The sequence below is a fragment of the Doryrhamphus excisus genome, chromosome 6 (genome assembly GCF_030265055.1).
Source record: "Doryrhamphus excisus isolate RoL2022-K1 chromosome 6, RoL_Dexc_1.0, whole genome shotgun sequence".
In the NCBI taxonomy this organism is placed as follows: domain Eukaryota; kingdom Metazoa; phylum Chordata; class Actinopteri; order Syngnathiformes; family Syngnathidae; genus Doryrhamphus; species Doryrhamphus excisus.
The window spans coordinates 712,372-729,757 of record NC_080471.1 but is presented as its reverse complement, the minus strand read 5'-3'; the positions used below and the strand labels follow the sequence as shown (position 1 = coordinate 729,757).

At 36.8% G+C, this 17,386-nt stretch overlaps 1 protein-coding gene across 11 annotated transcripts in view; it reads right to left on the bottom strand.

The window, feature by feature from the left end:
• LOC131131695 (N-acetyl-beta-glucosaminyl-glycoprotein 4-beta-N-acetylgalactosaminyltransferase 1-like) overlaps nucleotides 1-17,386 on the bottom strand; it is a 184,801-nt gene that overhangs the window by 38,443 nt on the left and 128,972 nt on the right. For all 11 annotated transcript variants that reach the window (XM_058076620.1, XM_058076627.1, XM_058076618.1 and 8 more), the window contains 4 exons: nucleotides 10,382-10,477; nucleotides 8,565-8,655; nucleotides 7,317-7,417; nucleotides 3,882-3,949 (listed from right to left, as the gene is read on the bottom strand). In XM_058076620.1, the coding sequence (XP_057932603.1) occupies nucleotides 3,882-3,949; nucleotides 7,317-7,417; nucleotides 8,565-8,655; nucleotides 10,382-10,477 (356 nt within the window). The remainder of the gene's footprint in view (nucleotides 1-3,881; nucleotides 3,950-7,316; nucleotides 7,418-8,564; nucleotides 8,656-10,381; nucleotides 10,478-17,386) is intronic.

The window sequence follows — 17,386 nt, the reverse complement described above, 5'->3', positions numbered from 1 at the left end:
AAGATACTCCATCAAGATTTTTTCAGGTAAACGTTTCAAAGTGACAAACATAAACACACATGCTAACATAAACCTTCCCCAAACTGAACAGATTGCTGCTGTGGCGTTTTCCTGTGTTTGTTAGGCAACTCAGCACAAAATGACAAAAAAAATCACACTTTTAAAGTGACAAAACAAAAAAAATTGAAACATTTCTGGAATCGCGTCAAAAGCTTTCACACGCACAAATTCCGTGTGTCGCTTAGCTGGACTGTGACATGGGATACTTGCCCTATTTTGTAGGTTCCATTGAAAATGAATGGAATAGAGGCGATGTTGCAACCTGTGTGTTATTCCACATGGAGAGGGCGCTAATCCTTAGGTTTTCCTAAGCTCTAGCTATGAAAATATTCCATTCATAAGTACTTTTTGGAAATTAACTTATAACGGTCAGGTCTGGAAGCAATTAACCTTTCAGATCTGTGTTGTTGTCTGGCATGACACGTTCCAATCGATGTCCTCAAAAGCCTCTTGGGTTGTTTTTTGCACTTCACCTCTGTTTTGCATTTGTCATGTGTCACAATATTGTCTTCTTATTAAACGCTATTTAAAACATTAGATGCCAGGGTTGTAGATAATCAGCCACTAATGACCGTGCTGAATGCTGGCATGGTCTTTGCCCTTTGAAAGACGAGCGAGTGACATCTCAACATCTGTCCATGACCTTATTACATAATGTCATTGACCTTTTCTAGCCCCTTTAAGATGCAAAGCTGAGCACTTGGGTCGGAGACAGCAAAGGCAAAACTCTATTATCTGTACATAAATATTCCAAACTCAAAATAAAAAGCATACTTGTAGTGACTGTGGAAAAAAAAAGAACCAATATTGTACGTACGCCCACAAAGAAGAACATCAAACAAGATTTTGCCTAATTATGCTCGCATCCATTTTCACGGTCGCTTTGAAGCACTTCCCCTTCAGCATGTAATACGTTGCAGCATTCAGAAAGACCTAAGTCACCTTCTACCATGACCTGCAGCCCCGAAAACCATATTTTCACAGCCGTTTTTTAATGAAGTATTTATTATGAATTATTTATTAATTTATTTACTATAACAGAATTTATTTATTAATTATTATATATTTTTATTTATAGATAAATATATAATATATAAAATATACAATATATTTTATAATTTTTATTATATATTATAATTTATAATAATATAATATATATCTATAATATATATATATTATATAATTATATATATTATAATATATAATTATAATGTATCATTTATTTATTATTCACTTATTATGTATTTATGAATTATTTATTAATTTATTTATTATAACAGAATTTATTTATTAATTATTATATATTTTTATTTATAGATAAATATATAATATATAAAATATACAATATACTTTTTATTATATATTATAATTTATAATAATATAATATATATCTATAATATATATATATATATATTATATAATTATATATATTATAATATATAATTATAATGTATAATTTATTTATTATTTATTTATGAATTATTTATTAATTTATTTATTATAACATAATTTATTTATTAATTATTATATATTTTTATTTATAGATAAATATATAATATATAAAATATACAATATATGTTATATTTTTATTATATATTATAATTTATAATAATATAATATATATCTATAAAATATATATATTATATAATTATATATATATATTATAATATATAATTATAATGTATAATTATAATGTATAATTTATTTATTATTTATTTATTATGTATTTATTATTATGAATCACATTACACTTTGGGTGGTATTGAAGAATGAGACTGAAGATAAAGAGCAGAGGGTCGTACTGTAGATAGAACGTGTCATCTCTACAAGAACAGTCAATTTGATAACAAAAACATGCCCCACATATGCAAAACAGAAACACATGCACAGTGGCATTTTTTTTTATGAAAAAAAGGAGGTTAAGCCACGATAGTGCTTTCAGTGTATTACTGCATTATCCAGTCGAGTAAACAATTCTTTTTATGTACAAACCGAGCGCAGTTCAAAGCTTCAAAAGTGTTGCGGATGGTTTGAATGGAATACATAGGTAGGATAATTAATACATTCATTTCTGCTATAACGACGCTGCTCACTGACACCGCATGATAAGATGATATTTGCATGAAAGAAAAAAAGACACACATGGAGACGGCGTGGAAACAATTTCCTCCCACATGCTTGCACTGAAGGCTATTCGGAAAACGTATTCTATTATCAACTAGTGCGCTCGTGTTCCACATCACCACTTTAACAGAGAGCAGTGCTTCCCAATTATTTTCTGTCACGCCCTGTCCCGGGAGACCTTTTTTTTTTTTTCCACAAATGCTATTGAGAACCTGATAATATTTATTTATCAAACCATTACACGAGTTGCTTACACAAACACCATCCAAGCATGAATAAAGACAATATACTGAAAGTACTACCGCTTCTTATGCCCTCTGGACACATAACCATGCCCAAGATTTGAGAAGCACCGGCATACTGTAAAGGAAAGTCCTAATGTAGCTTGACACAGTCAATTTACTGAAATGATGCAAGCAAGTCTCTCAGTCTGGTACAATATTGTATGTAATGGTAATGGTAATGGTAATGGTTTTATTTCATTTCAACATGCATCAGATTACAATTGAGTGCATCCCATAATCAGTTCCCAGTTCCACATGTCCAAAAGGAGTAAATCCTACCCCTCCATTTGGTACTTTTACAATCAGTAACTGTTACATTTGTTCACTTCCTGCTTTCCTAACATAATTTAAGTTTTAAGTTGTATTTTCTTTTTAATAATTTTTTATTTTTTATTAATTTTTATTTTTATGTTTTATTTAATTTTTTCATTTGTTCACTTCCTGCTTTCATAATATAGTTTAATTTTGATTTTTTTTTATTTTTCAAATTTTTTGTCCAGTACCGAAGTACGAGGTGATATGAGCATCCAATGCCATAATGGGTACCATAGTGCGTGTCAATATAGTGATATATATAGCACATCATGACTGGTTCAAGACTCTTCATCCTTGTATTTAGCAAACATCAACTGCTTGTATTGTTTCTTGAATTGGCTCATCGTTGTGCATTGTTTGATTCCCTTACTCAATCCATTCCATAGTTTGATTCCACATACTGAAATGCTATGGCTAGCATAACGTAGTCCTAGCATAGACGTGTTTCAAATGTACTTCTTCCCTGAGATCATATTTCTCCTCTCTTGTAGAGAAGTATTGGATGACATTTTTAGCTAATTGGTTATTTTTAGCCTTATGCATTATTTTAGCTGTTTGAAGATGAACTATATCAGCAAGTTGAAGTATTTGTGATTTTAGAAATAAGGAGTTAGTATGTTCTTTGTAGGCGGCATTATGAATTATCCTTACTGGCCTTTTTTGCAGTACATTTCTGATTTCTGATTGAGAACAAATTTTGCTTTGTTCAATATTGAAATATTTCTGGCCACTTTATGTTGTATATTTCTAATATGAGGTTTCCAGCTCATATTTTCATCTATTGTGATCCCCAGAAATGTATTTTCCTTCACTGGTGGACTGGTGGACGTCTAATTTGATTGGATTTGAATTGGTTCTTTTTAGCCTTATGCATTATTTTAGCTGTTTGAAGATGAACTATATCAGCAAGTTTATGTATGTTCTCTATAGGCGGCATTATGAATTATCCTTACTGACCTTTTTTGCAGCTCTATGTAGCTAACTAGTCTGTTGGCCTTCTGCTTCATCATTTTAAGAAATGTAGAGTTGGTTGGGGTTGATTTTAGAGAGACCAAACTCTTTTTTTTTTTCAAAAGTATGAATGTCACAGGTACTTACTGTACAGACTTGGAGGACTGGGACCTGAACTTGCTGAACTCCCCCGGAGCGGTCCATTCTGTACCCAGCTGCAAGACACAATCCAGGACACACGGATGAGATGGATGGTCCATACAGAAGCAGCAGAGCAGGGAATATGACTCATGGAAGCAATACAGAGGAGAGAGTATGCCTCGTTGCATGCTGGGAATTACAGAAACATTGTGCTTACTATCCATTACACAGCAACGCTGTTCTATCTGAGGGACAATCTGTATCCTGTGTCTGTAGGAACGTTGTTGTAAATGGATAGATACATAATTCTGGAAAGTGAAAAAGTACTATTTTACTACCTCAGTGTTGTGATCTATATATGCGTTTCTGGCATTTTACTTTAATGCTTGACTGTGATGTTCCAGCACGTATACAGTATATATTCGGCTTGCAAGACTAGCAACTTCAAATATACTACAAATTCCTCAGTGCACATCATTATTGGTTAAAGTTATTCACAACCCACATGATTTCAAACTGCTTTCTTTGTTAATGCCGATGCTTGTCTCTTGACAAAATGTGTTTTATTGTGCATACAGAAATTGACTTGAGCATGTACTGGAAAACTTTAACTCTCCAAGGCTACTCTTAAGTTTTTATGATGTTTTGATGAGCTCACTAGTGGCAGTGACAACTGCAGAAAGTAGAGCATCAGGATCTCTTCTGAGGGTTTTTTTTTTCTTTCCTGCTTTAGAGGAATCATCATTAAAACATGCGTAACTTGCAAGACGCTGTTGGTTTCTGCCAAGAAGCAGCACACCTTCTGTGCACGATGAAGGATTTTGACAGATAGTAACGAAGAAAACCAGAACATCAGCAGAACTCGTGCATCTTTTTGAGGCGGAGAAACGTTGCAGCATGAATATAAATGGCGAACTCCCCAGATACGGTCTATGCGGTGGTGTGAACAAGTGGGTTTTTTTTGTCACTGGTAAAAAGTTTCAGATCATCCAAAAAAGTTCAAATTAGTCAATGACAACACGTGTGTGGAAAAGTAGCAGCAACAACTGCAATCAAGTTTTTCAGATTCACTTGCAATTAGGAATTCTTTACAGAATGGCAGAATTTTCGAGCATGGAGCATGAAACACCGTTTTTAAGGTCATGCCACAGCACCTTGACTGGATTCAGGTCAGGACTTTTGTTTTCCCAGCCATTCAGAGGAGGACCCACTGGTGTGGTTTACATCTTCTTGGGTTCTGCTTAATGCAAGTTCGTTTCAACCGGATGGGCGGCTACTGTACTTCAGGGTTTTCTGGTAGGCAGCAGAATTCATGGTTCACTTTATCTTCCAAAAACAATCTTGCAAAACAGCCCAAGACCATCAAACTACCACCACCAAGTTTTACTGTTGGTATGATGGCCTTTTTGTGAACTGCGACATTACGGCAAATATAAATGGGAACACACCTTCCAAAAAGTTCAGCTTTTGTCTGGTCAGACCACAGAGTATTTTCCCAAACGGCTTGGGAATCATCAACATGTTTTCTGGTAGGCAGCAGAATTCATGGTTCACTTTATCCTCCAAAACAATCTTGCAAAACAGCCCTAGACCATCAGACTACCACCACCAAGTTTTACTGTTGGTATGATGGCCTTTTTGTGAACTGCGACATTACGGCAAATATAAATGGGAACACACCTTCCAAAAAGTTCAGCTTTTGTCTGGTCAGAGTATTTTCCCAAACAGCTTGGGAATCATTAACATCAACATCATCTCCAATGTCTTTCTTTTGGAATCATGACTCATAAACACCGGCCTTAGCAAGTGAGGTTCTTTGGATATTGTTGGGGGGTCTTTTGTGACCTTTTGGGTGAGTCGTCACAGCGCTCTTGAGGTCATTTTGATTCGCCGGCAAATCCTAACAAGGATAACCACTGTTCAGTTTTTTCACCAACTGACGATAACGACTCTCACTGTGGTTTGCTGGTGTCCCAAAGCTTAAGAAATGGCTTTAAAACCTTTTCCAGACTGATAGATAGTCAATTAACTTTTAACACAGGGCCATATGGGTATGGATTTGTATTGGGTATGGATTTGTATTATTTATGATTATTATTATTTATGATTATTAGTTCGATTCCACCCTCGGCCATCTCTGTGTGGAGTTTGCATGTTCTCCCCGTGCATGCGTGGGTTTTGTCCGGGTACTCCGGTTTCCTCCCACATTCCAAAAAACATGCTAGGTTAATTAGCGACTCCAAATTGTCCATAGGTATGAATGTGAGTGTGAATGGTTGTTTGTCTATATGTGCCCTGTGATTGGCTGGCCACCAGTCCAGGGTGTACCCCGCCTCTCGCCCCGAAGACAGCTGGGATAGGCTCCAGCACCCATGTGACCCTCGTAGAAAATGAAAGAATGAATGATTATGATGATGATTATTATTATTGTAATTATTATATTAAAATTATATTAATATTTATTATATTAATTGAATATTGATATTAACATCCCTAAAAAGAAAAATTAAAATAGGGACGCTGCATTGTGAATATGAGGAATAAAAACGTGTGTACAATATAAGGCTGAATCGATTGGCCTAGTGAGAGTACATCTTAAGAAATGGATTTTCCAAAATGTCTTAATTCAATAACAAAACATTTTCTTGAAAGATATCTGTTTTTATAATAATAAAAGGCAAATGGGTCACATCATGACAACGCATGCGTGGATCCAGACATTTATTTGGGAAGGCAATGAGTCTCCGAAGAAAGAATAAGAAACAAGGCCATCCGACAGCACGTAGCTACCTCCATCATATTTCACCACTGTTAAATGTCACATCAATATTCACTGCTGACTAATTAATCTCAGCTCCGGCAAAAACCTGGTGACTGTCACATCTTGTTGGAATCGAGACCGTTCTGCAGCTGGACCTTTAACTCTCAAACACACTCGGGTAAAGCCTTTCTTATATGTGGCAGTTTGACCTCAAGCATCGCTTTCTTTGTGAATTTATTCAGAACATCTTACTCAGGAGACTTCGTTAATGAAGATTGGCATATTTTTTTATGGATGTCTGACGCGACATAGGAAAAGGAAAGACGGTTCATGAAAAAATGAGTGTATGAGGTCTTTTTGGTGTGAGGTGAATGTGAGATTATTAAGGAAATCAAAGGTTAAATGTTCAGTGCCCTTCCTGTTTATGGTGTGTACCCGAGTACTGACACAACAGATGATATTCCATTATGCATGTTTTCTGTTCAACCAAAACAGCAGCTGCTAGACGAGTTATTTCCCGTATCTGCATTGTGTCCACACGTCCTGAGTTTGAGTTTCAAATTTAGTCTAAATATCAAATCATTATCAAGCCTGCAGAGCACCAAAAATAATAACAAATTCATACACATATGTACTTGTATCTTTATTTGAGATTTTGTATAAGGTGTACCAGTCCTTACCTGACCCACAAAGGCCAGCATCCGGGCGTTGAGGGGGCTTTCGTCAGGACTGAGCCAGAACTCTGAATTATCATCCGAAGATACAGAGAACTGGAAATCCCCTGAGAAGAAAAATCGTAATATTGGTCATTTATGGTCATTTATTTTGCACACGAGTAACTATTCTTACAAGTATATGGGTCATTTTTCTGAAAGCGGGACATAGCAAGCAAAAAATTTGTAAAAAAAAAAGTTGTAATTTTCCACGTCCATCATCCACAATACTGATGTGAGACAAGAACATGTTTCCCTTTTTTTTGTGAGTTCTCGATAGCAGACCAAAATTATATATATATATATGACCAATATTTTGGTCATTTTGTAAGCATTACCCAAACATCTTTCCTGGGTGCATCGATATCACAAAGAGCACAGCAACGTTACTTCCTACCACTGATCATAGTAATGGTTTTATTTCATTTGAACATGCATCAGATTACAATTGAGTGCATCCCATAATCAGTTCACAGTTCCACATGTCCAAAAGGAGTAGGAAGAAGCACAGCTTATTAAATCCTACCCCTCCGTCTGGTACTTTTACAATCAGTAACTGTTACATTTGTTCACTTCCTGCTTTCCTAATATAGTTCAAAGTTTTTTTAATTTAATTTAATTTAATTTAATTTAATTTAATTTAATTTAATTTGATTTAATTTAATTTAATTTAATTTAATTTAATTTAATTTAATTTAATTTAATTTAATTTAATTTAATTTAATTTAATTTAATTTAATTTTATTTTATTTAGTCACATACAAAATAATTTACCCGCAAAAAATGCAACTTATATTTCAGTGCGACTTATGAATGTTTTTTTTCTACCAAATTATGCATTTTTGGCCTTGTGCGACTTATTCTCCGGAGCGACTTAAAATACGATATTCACATTTTTAAGCGGATATGTTTTTACAGCCAAAAAACAAAATGGAAGGTAATGTAATTAACAACTATCGTTCTTCCATTTGTCTCCCAGAGTGTTGATGCTATTCTGTTGCCATAGTAACACCATCAGAAAGTGTGTTTTAGGACACTGGAGGGAGATTAGCATACGAGATGTCTGTCCTAATAAAATGTGCATCGGCTTTAGCAGTGATCTCCAACCCCTTGGAATTTGAGGGATGCTAAGATGGTCTATATTCATTTGAAGGACACTGGCGCTAAGGCCCACAGTGACTGAAAAGAGATTCGATAATAAGATGACCTGCTTACCATCTCTGTAAGGGTGAAGGAATCCAAAGATTCTCAGACCATAATTCTTCCACTTCGGAGCAACGGCCAGCTTCTTCACGGTCGTTCTAGTCTGCAGAAGAAAGCATAAATCGAAGTATTATTTCGATCCTGGGCTGCACGGTGTTCGAGTGGTTAGCACACAGGCCTCACAGCTAGGAGACCCAAGTTTGATTCCACCCTCGGCCATCTCTGTGTGGAGTTTGCATGTTCCGGGTACTCCGGTTTCCTCCCACATTCCAAAAACATGCTAGGTTAATTAGCGACTCCAAATTGTCCATAGGTATGAATGTGAGTGTGAATGGTTGTTTGTCTATATGTGCCCTGTGATTGGCTGGCGACCAGTCCAGGGTGTACCCCGCCTCTCGCCCGAAGACAGCTGGGAGAGGCTCCAGCACCCCCCCATCACCGTCACTCACTCACTTTTTTTCTGTTGAATTTGAAGTATTGTGCTGGAAGATACAGCCACTCCAATGCGAACCAACATTCTAAGTGACTGTTTTCATTATACTGTCCATGAACATTTAGCACTCGTGACTAGTGACAACGCTATAGCTGGATCTGCCTAGCACCCAGCAACGTTATTCCCGACCTGGTTGTGAAAAAAGGTAGTAGCCAATGGTGGCTCTCATAGAGTCTATCAAACATGAAACCCAGGATATGAAATGTTCTTGTATTGTGCAACAAACCATGCAACGGACAGAGACGACTACTTACATGAAATGTGCACAACAGAACATGATTTATTTAACAGTAATGATTTTTACAGTCTCATTTAGCGGCTAGGCTGTGCGTCTCATCATACAGTGATGATTGAATCTACTGCTGGCGAGCTACAGCAGATGTCATGAGTTTAATCTCTTCATAAGGGAATCCCATGGTCATAAAATAAAATCTCATCATCCGCAGCTTGAACTATTTTTATGCACGAACGGCAAACCGTCTAGAACAGGGGTGGGCAAACTTTTTGACTCGCGGGCAGCATTGATATAACAAAATTTCCGGGGGTGTGGGGGGGGCAGACTATATATTTTACACGTAACACTCCACCTGGTATTATTGTATCTGTAAAATTGTCATGCAATCTATTATTATTTATTATTTTATATTTATATTTAAAACTTTTTAAAATAATAAAATATTATAATAATTAAAATAAAATTAAAATAATAATTATTATATTATTATTATGTAAAATATGCAAATATAACAATATTATTATATATAATTAATATAATAATTAGCGTTAATATAATAAATATAATAATCATAATAGTTATAATAATAATATAATAATTATTATTTTAATTTTTATTATTATTATGTGCTTGTGTCTCTTTTTTCAGGAGCACTTTGTAAACAACAGACCATGTCAAACAACGAAATTGATACAACCATCAAAAGGTTGGCTCAGGCCATGATGCCAGGTTGTATGTTGAGTTTAAATTAAATACTTTTGAAAGATTGGGCGGGCCGCATTCAAACACTTGGCGGGCCGGATGTGGCCCCCGGGCCGTAGTTTGCCCACCCCTGGTCTAGAATGACCCAAGTACTCACTAGCATTTATGGACTAAGTTGTCCCTTTGGGTTTAAATGACAAATACTGAGGCGTATGTTAGCTTTGTAATACAGAGGGGATTTGACTCAATATGGCTTCTTTTCTACTACTGATTAGTGAGGTTTTTGCTATAAAACTTAACAAGCAAGCACACCATCCGAAGTCAAAATCAAAAATGCATTACAATTTTTATATTCATGCAATTTTTAGTCCCCAAAACAGAAGAATCCTTAATACTTACATGAGGATAGAGGGGAAAGTGCAGGTTTTTTCTGAGTTGGGCTATCGAGGAGCCACACCAGTCCTCAAACACATGGAGGTTGGCCTGGCCTTTATACTGCAGACACATAATCACACAGAACAACAGAACATGGTTAGAGTGGACAACATCGTTAGAAAGTTTCATTCATTCATTCATTCATTTTCTATCGAGGGTCGCAGGGGTGCTGGAGCCTATCCCAGCTGTCCAGCGGTACACCCTGGACTGGTCACTAGCCAATCACAGGGCACATATAGACAAACAACCATTCACACTCACATTCATACCTATGAACAATCGCCAATCGGCAATTGACCTAGCACAGGGGTGGGCAAACTACGGTCCGGGGGCCACATGCGGCCCACCAAGCGTCTGAATCCGGCCCGCCAGTTGCTTTCTAAGTATTTCAACTTTTAACATACAAGCTGGCAACATGACTTGCAATGTCGGATAAAAAAAAAAAAAAACACACAAAAAATGTAAAATTCAATTTTGTAATTTTTGTAATGTGGTCTGATGTTTAAAGCGCTCCTGAAAAAAGGGACACAAGAACATACAGCTGATAGTATGACACTTTTACAAATAAATTAGACAACTAATTCAATGCAGAATGTTAGAATAGAATTATAAACGTAAAATATTGTGTGTGTTAAATATATTTTCCGGCCCCCCCGGACAGTTTTGTAAACTCAACGCGGCCCACATGTCAAAAAGTTTGCCCACCCCTGACCTAGCATGTTTTTGGAATGTGGGAGGAAACTGGAGTACCCGGAGAAAACCCACGCATGCACGGGGAGAACATGCAAACTCCACACAGAGATGGCCGAGGGTGGAATTGAACCCTGGTCTCCGAGCTGTGAGGTCTGCGTGCTAACCACTCAACCGCCATGCAGCCCATGACATAATATGGAATCATAAAAATAATTATGAATGCCCAGAAACTTTCATAAAACACTAAAAAGGAACCTTGCGAATATTAAACCATAACAAAAACCACACGACAGGAAGTGAAAATTGAAGACATCATAAAATTGCTGTAGCCCACTCTTTCAAGAAGACATGATGTTGGTGTTTGTCCTTTCATACACAACTACAATATTGAGGTCACAAGTCACATTGGACCACAGGCCTGTTGTTCAAGTTCAGGCGTCCAATGGGGTCGAAGTCAGGTCCGGTGCTCTGAAGCTATTCCACACCATAATCATCCATTCATGTTTGTATGGACATTGCTTTGTGCACTGAGGCACAGTCTTGATGGAACGGAAAAGTTCCAAAAAACGGTCCCCACAAAGATGTAATTCACACGGTAACCAGACATGTGCATGACATAATATTCATTCATTCATATTCATTCAGCCAATCACAGGGCACATATAGACAAACAACCATTCACACTCACATTAATACCTACAGACTACGAACATTGGTAAATTTCAGGAAAATATCGGTTCACAACTAAAAATGTGAAACCAGCTTTTTGTGAGAAGATACATTCTCTAGCACTACTTTGAAAATATTTTTTGCTATTGTTACAGCTTGAATATCGAAACAACTATACCAACATTCATTCATTCATTTTCTACCGCTTTGCGGGGGTGCTGGAGCCTATCCCAGGAGGGGTACACGCTGGTCTGGTGGCCAGCCAATCACAGGGCACATATAGACAAACAACCATTCACACTCACATTAATAGTAGAACATTGGTAAGTTTCAAGAAAATATCAGTTCCCAACTAAAAATGGGAAACCAGCTTTTTGTGAGAAGATACATTTTCTAGCACTACTTTGAAAATATTTTTTTGCTATTGTTACAGCTTGAATATCGAAACAACTATACCAACATTCATTCATTCATTTTCTACCGCTTTGCGGGCGGTGCTGGAGCCACAGGGCACATATAGACAAACAACCATTCACACTCACATTCATACCTATGGACAATTTGGAGTCGCTAATTAACCTAGCATGTTTTTGGAATGTGGGAGGAAACCGGAGTACCCGGAGAAAACCCACGCATGCACGGGGAGAACATGCAAACTCCACACAGAGATGGCCGAGGGTGGAATCGAACTTGGGTCTCCTCGCTGTGAGGCCTGCGCGCTAACCATTCAACCGCCATGCAGCCCATGACATAATATGGAATCATAAAAATAATTATGAATTTAACTAACAATTAACAACTCCTTAATTTTATGCCTATTGTTGTCTTTTACATTGAAAGGGGCGTTGCAAAGGAGGGAGAGCGCATTCACACTCAATAACGTGAACACTACACTCCCCTTGGTTAACACTGTCCATTTCATAGAAGAAGATTCTTTCATGTGTTTAAGCTACCAATGTTTTTTTTTTAATGATGGTCAAGACAGTCGAACAGCTTTCCTTTTCTTTGACGCCTCCTTGGGAGATATACTGTAGGTTAAAGTAAAAAATGTAACGGAAAAAAAAAATGACATTCTCCTTCCTTGGTGTAGCAACGCCGATATATTACGTATTCATCCATCCATTAAAAATTTATGGGAATGCGTTGTAACCACGAAATGGCGGAAAACGAGGAGCGCTTGTATAGGTATTACACATGCCCACCAGAAATGAGCGCGTGTTTGGTCCCCATCAGAGAAGGTTGACCAAGCACATCAGCAGCGTCATGGGAGTGTGTGAACCCAGAATATTCAACAATTAGTCAGGGCTCGTCCCCTGACCATACGCTGACATTTGTCGACATTACACAAGGAGCACACAAGACACGGCGAGGACAAATGGCACGAATCAGCCTTGAGGAACTCCACACACAAAAAATACACAATCTCATTTGCATACTAGAAAACGATTACAGCTATAGAATGAACACCGGAAACGATCATCTTTTGTCCTATTTGGTGGGAATTCATATATTTCAATCATTACGTTTAAATGTTTCAATCATGGCAAGCCACACTAGCAAAGGCACAGTGTAGCACCCCCACTTTTATTACTTTATTAAGTATATAGCTACAGACAAATACTTCAGATGTTTGGTATTTTTAAGGTTGATGTAAATTTTTAGCTCATTTGGATCGGTTAATACATACAAATATATATATTGTATTTTCTGGGCTGTAAGTCGCTCCGCAGTATAAGTCGCACAAGGCTAAAAATGCATAATTAGGTAGAAAAAAACATACAGTCGCAATTTTTTTTGCGGGTAATTTATTTTACTACTTGACCAAAACAGACATTACGTCCTCTTGGAAGGCAAGTTTTAACAATAAAAGCATAGAGAACAGGCTGAATAGGTTCATTTATAAGTCGCTCTGGAGTATAAGTCCCAGGAACAGCCAACCTATGAAAAAAAGTGGCACTTATAGTCCGGAAAATACGGTAATTGTGTCATAATTTTTCTTTCTTTTAATAAAATCCAGAAAAATTAACACGTTTTAGACAGTCATACATGGTGATTAATCATGATTATTATTTTTTAATGTGATTAATCAGGCAAACATTTTAATCATTTGACAGTCTTAGTTATAGGACCTGTTTCCTCAAAAAATCCCCCCAATAGATACTGTTAAGAACTTGATAATATTCATTAATTTATCTGTACAAACCACAGTATGCCTTGCTGGCACCAGAGTTCTGCATATAATCACCTGATTATCAAATAGATAATTAAAATGAGCCGAGATACCATCTGCAACAGCTTCCACGTTACATTAAGTGGTGTTATGCTCTGGAGTATAAGTCACAGGAACAGCCAACCAATGAAAAAAAGTGCCACTTATAGTCCGGAAAATACGTTAATTGTGTCATCATTTTTCTTTCTTTTCATAAAATCCAGAAAAATTAACACGTTTTAGACAGTCATACATGGTGATTAATCATGATTATTTTTTTTAAATGTGATTAATCAGGTAAACATTTTAATCATTTGACAGTCTTAGTTATAGGACCTGTTTCCTCAAAAAGTCCCTCTTAAGAACTTGATAATACTCATTAATTTATCTGTACAAACCACAGTATGCCTTGCTGGCACCAGAGTTCTGCATACAATCACCTGATTATCAAATAGATCATTAAAATGAGCCGAGATACCATCTGCAACAGCTTCCATGTTACATTTACTGGTGTTATGCTCTGGAGTATAAGTCGCAGGAACAGCCAACCAATGAAAAAAAGTGCCAATTATAGTCCGGAAAATACTTTAATTGTGTCATTTTTCTTTCTTTTCATAAAATCCAGAAAAAATTAACACGTTTTAGACAGTCATATATGGTGATTAATCATGATTATTATTTTTTAATGTGATTAATCAGGTAAACATTTTAATCATTTGACAGTCTTAGTTATAGGACCTGTTTGCTCAAAAAGTCCCTCCAATAGAAATACTATTAGGAGCCTGATAATATTCATTAATTTATCCGTACAAACCACAGTATGCACGTTACATTAAGTGGTGTTATGCTCTGGAGTATAAGTTGCAGGGACAGCCAACCTATGAAAAAAAGTGCCACTTATAGTCTGGAAAGTAAGGTAATTGTGTCATAATCGTTCTTTCTTTTCATATAATCCAGAAAAATTAACACATTTTAGTCATACATGGTGATTAATCACGATTATTATTTTTTTAATGTGATTAATCATTAATCAAAATCACAAAATTACTAATTTGATACTAAATTGATCATATTCATTAATTTATCTGTACAAACCATCAATAAAATGATCTGAGATACCATCTGCAAATTCCACGTTACATTTACTGGTGTCATGCATTTCTGTGTACCAGAAAAAGCTACATAAAATGCTCTGTGCAGACTGAAATCTGGGTAAAAGTGAAGCTCTCAGGTTGAACAAACATGCCCTGTCACATATGGTAAAAGTCAACAAATGTAAATGTTTACTGCTTTGCTGCAAATAGATGGCTGTTAGTGACGCTGACATCCACCTGTTCTCGGGAAAGTACGTACGATATAGTAAGTGCTGTGTTGCAGGCATAATCTTTATCATTGAAAAAAACATTAAAAATCATTCATTTTTTGGTGAAAATCTGGTGTGAAAACAAGAAAGCTACTGTAAGCTGTTTAAGTCAGAATGACTCTATAGTGTCCAAAATTAAATATACCACAGCTCAAATATTTGTAACATTTTATGTCATTCTCCATGAACCAGTAAGTAGCCTGCTAAACAAAAACAAATAAAGTCTATTGTCATGCATGGTTTATTTTAACGGAAAATCAGTTCCAGGGACTACAGGACTCCAACTGTATCATCCATCAATCCGTAGAGTCTAAGTGACCTCAAGATATAAAAAAAAAAAAAAAAAAAATCATAAATCATGTCATGCTTCGGTTGATGAAGTGAGCAAGGAGAGCCTTTCAGCAGCTTACTCGTTTCTACATTTAAAAGCGGGTCCATAGTGAAGGGAGGTGTCACGCTTCTACATTATTATCACACAGGCGTTTCAACAGATGGCCTGACCCGAGGGGGGCTCGCATTTCTCCAGTGACTCCGTAACGTCAGTGAGCATCCTTACAAAGATTGCTCTTAATGTTTGTGTCAAAAAATGTACAAAATAAGGGATGATGAAGGTCAACAGAATCGAGTCAGGTATCGGAAAGGTGAGTGTCTGCTGTTTGAAACGGAGTCATACAGAACTTCAAGTAGATGGCAATCGTACAAATAGGCATTATTAGTAGAATTCCTTTGGGATTTAAAAGGAAACCATTTGTTTTCGCTAGGAAGGTAAGTTGTTGCCAGGGGACGCAGGACTGTGTCCAAGGTCGTCCTTCTTGGCTGGGTTGGATTGCATTGTGAAGGGGTTTATTCAGTTTTAAGACCAGCATTGCATGGTGATGCCTATGCAGAATCGAAGGTGCGCATGGCGGATACGTCAAGCAAAAAAACTTTCACTTTTAATGCAGAACTATTCTCGCTTAAAATAGCAGCCATGTTGCTAAGATTGGCACAGATCTCTTGTACAATATTACTATATTGACAGTTACTATAGTACCCATTATGTCCTTGGATCATCATATCACCTTGTACTTCGGTACGTGACAAAAAAAAACAAAAAAAAAAAAATTAAAAAATACAACTTAAAACTTAAATTATATTAGGAAAGCAGGAAGTGAACAAATGTGACAGTTACTGATTGTAAAAGTACCAAATGGAGGGGTAGGATTTAATAAGCTTTGCTTCTTCCTACTCCTTTTGGACATGTGGAACTGTGAACTGATTATGGGATGCGTTCAATTGTAATCTGATGCACGTTCAAATGAAATACAACCATTACCATTACATATGATGTGCGTTACGAAGCACAACCGGTGTTCGATGGTGCTCGTGTAAATCGACCTGTTCAGCGATTAAGTATACAGATAAGTCCGAACATCTACATGTTTTGATCTGACAAATCTTAAGTAACTTACATCAAAGCAACAGCTGTTCAACTCGGACGAAAAAAACAGACGTCACTCGCTGACACCGGGCACACCAAGGTAGGTTGGATTGCAAGGTTTACACTTTGCAGTTCCAATAATACCAAACACACTGCCACTACCATATAATGTGATATCATAGTTCATAATATGATGTCCTGCCTTGTTCTCAGGAGACAATGTTCGTCTAAAAGAGAACTCTCATTACGTTTTAATCTTGTGACACTCCTAAAAGAAAATTGAAAAAATGCAAGATGAAGATTTGAGATATGAAATACAGCTAAAACAAGAGAAGACGCCGTTTGCCCATTTTTCCTCCTACATTTATCTTGGCATATCGCCCCGTGTGCCGCTACCCGAAATCTCCACTCTCCACTCTACGCCACCCATCTGGTTGCACCATCAAGAGGAGAACAAATCCGAAATTCTCACTCCTCCAAGTCTGGTGCAGCCTGCTGCATTCATGCTGGCATCAGGCACTGACAAATGGCCGCTCATTGCACCCGCTGATGAGGAATCGCACCAGCTGACACTGTGAATCCCATTTGGATCAGGAAAGTGAGACATGATGTTCC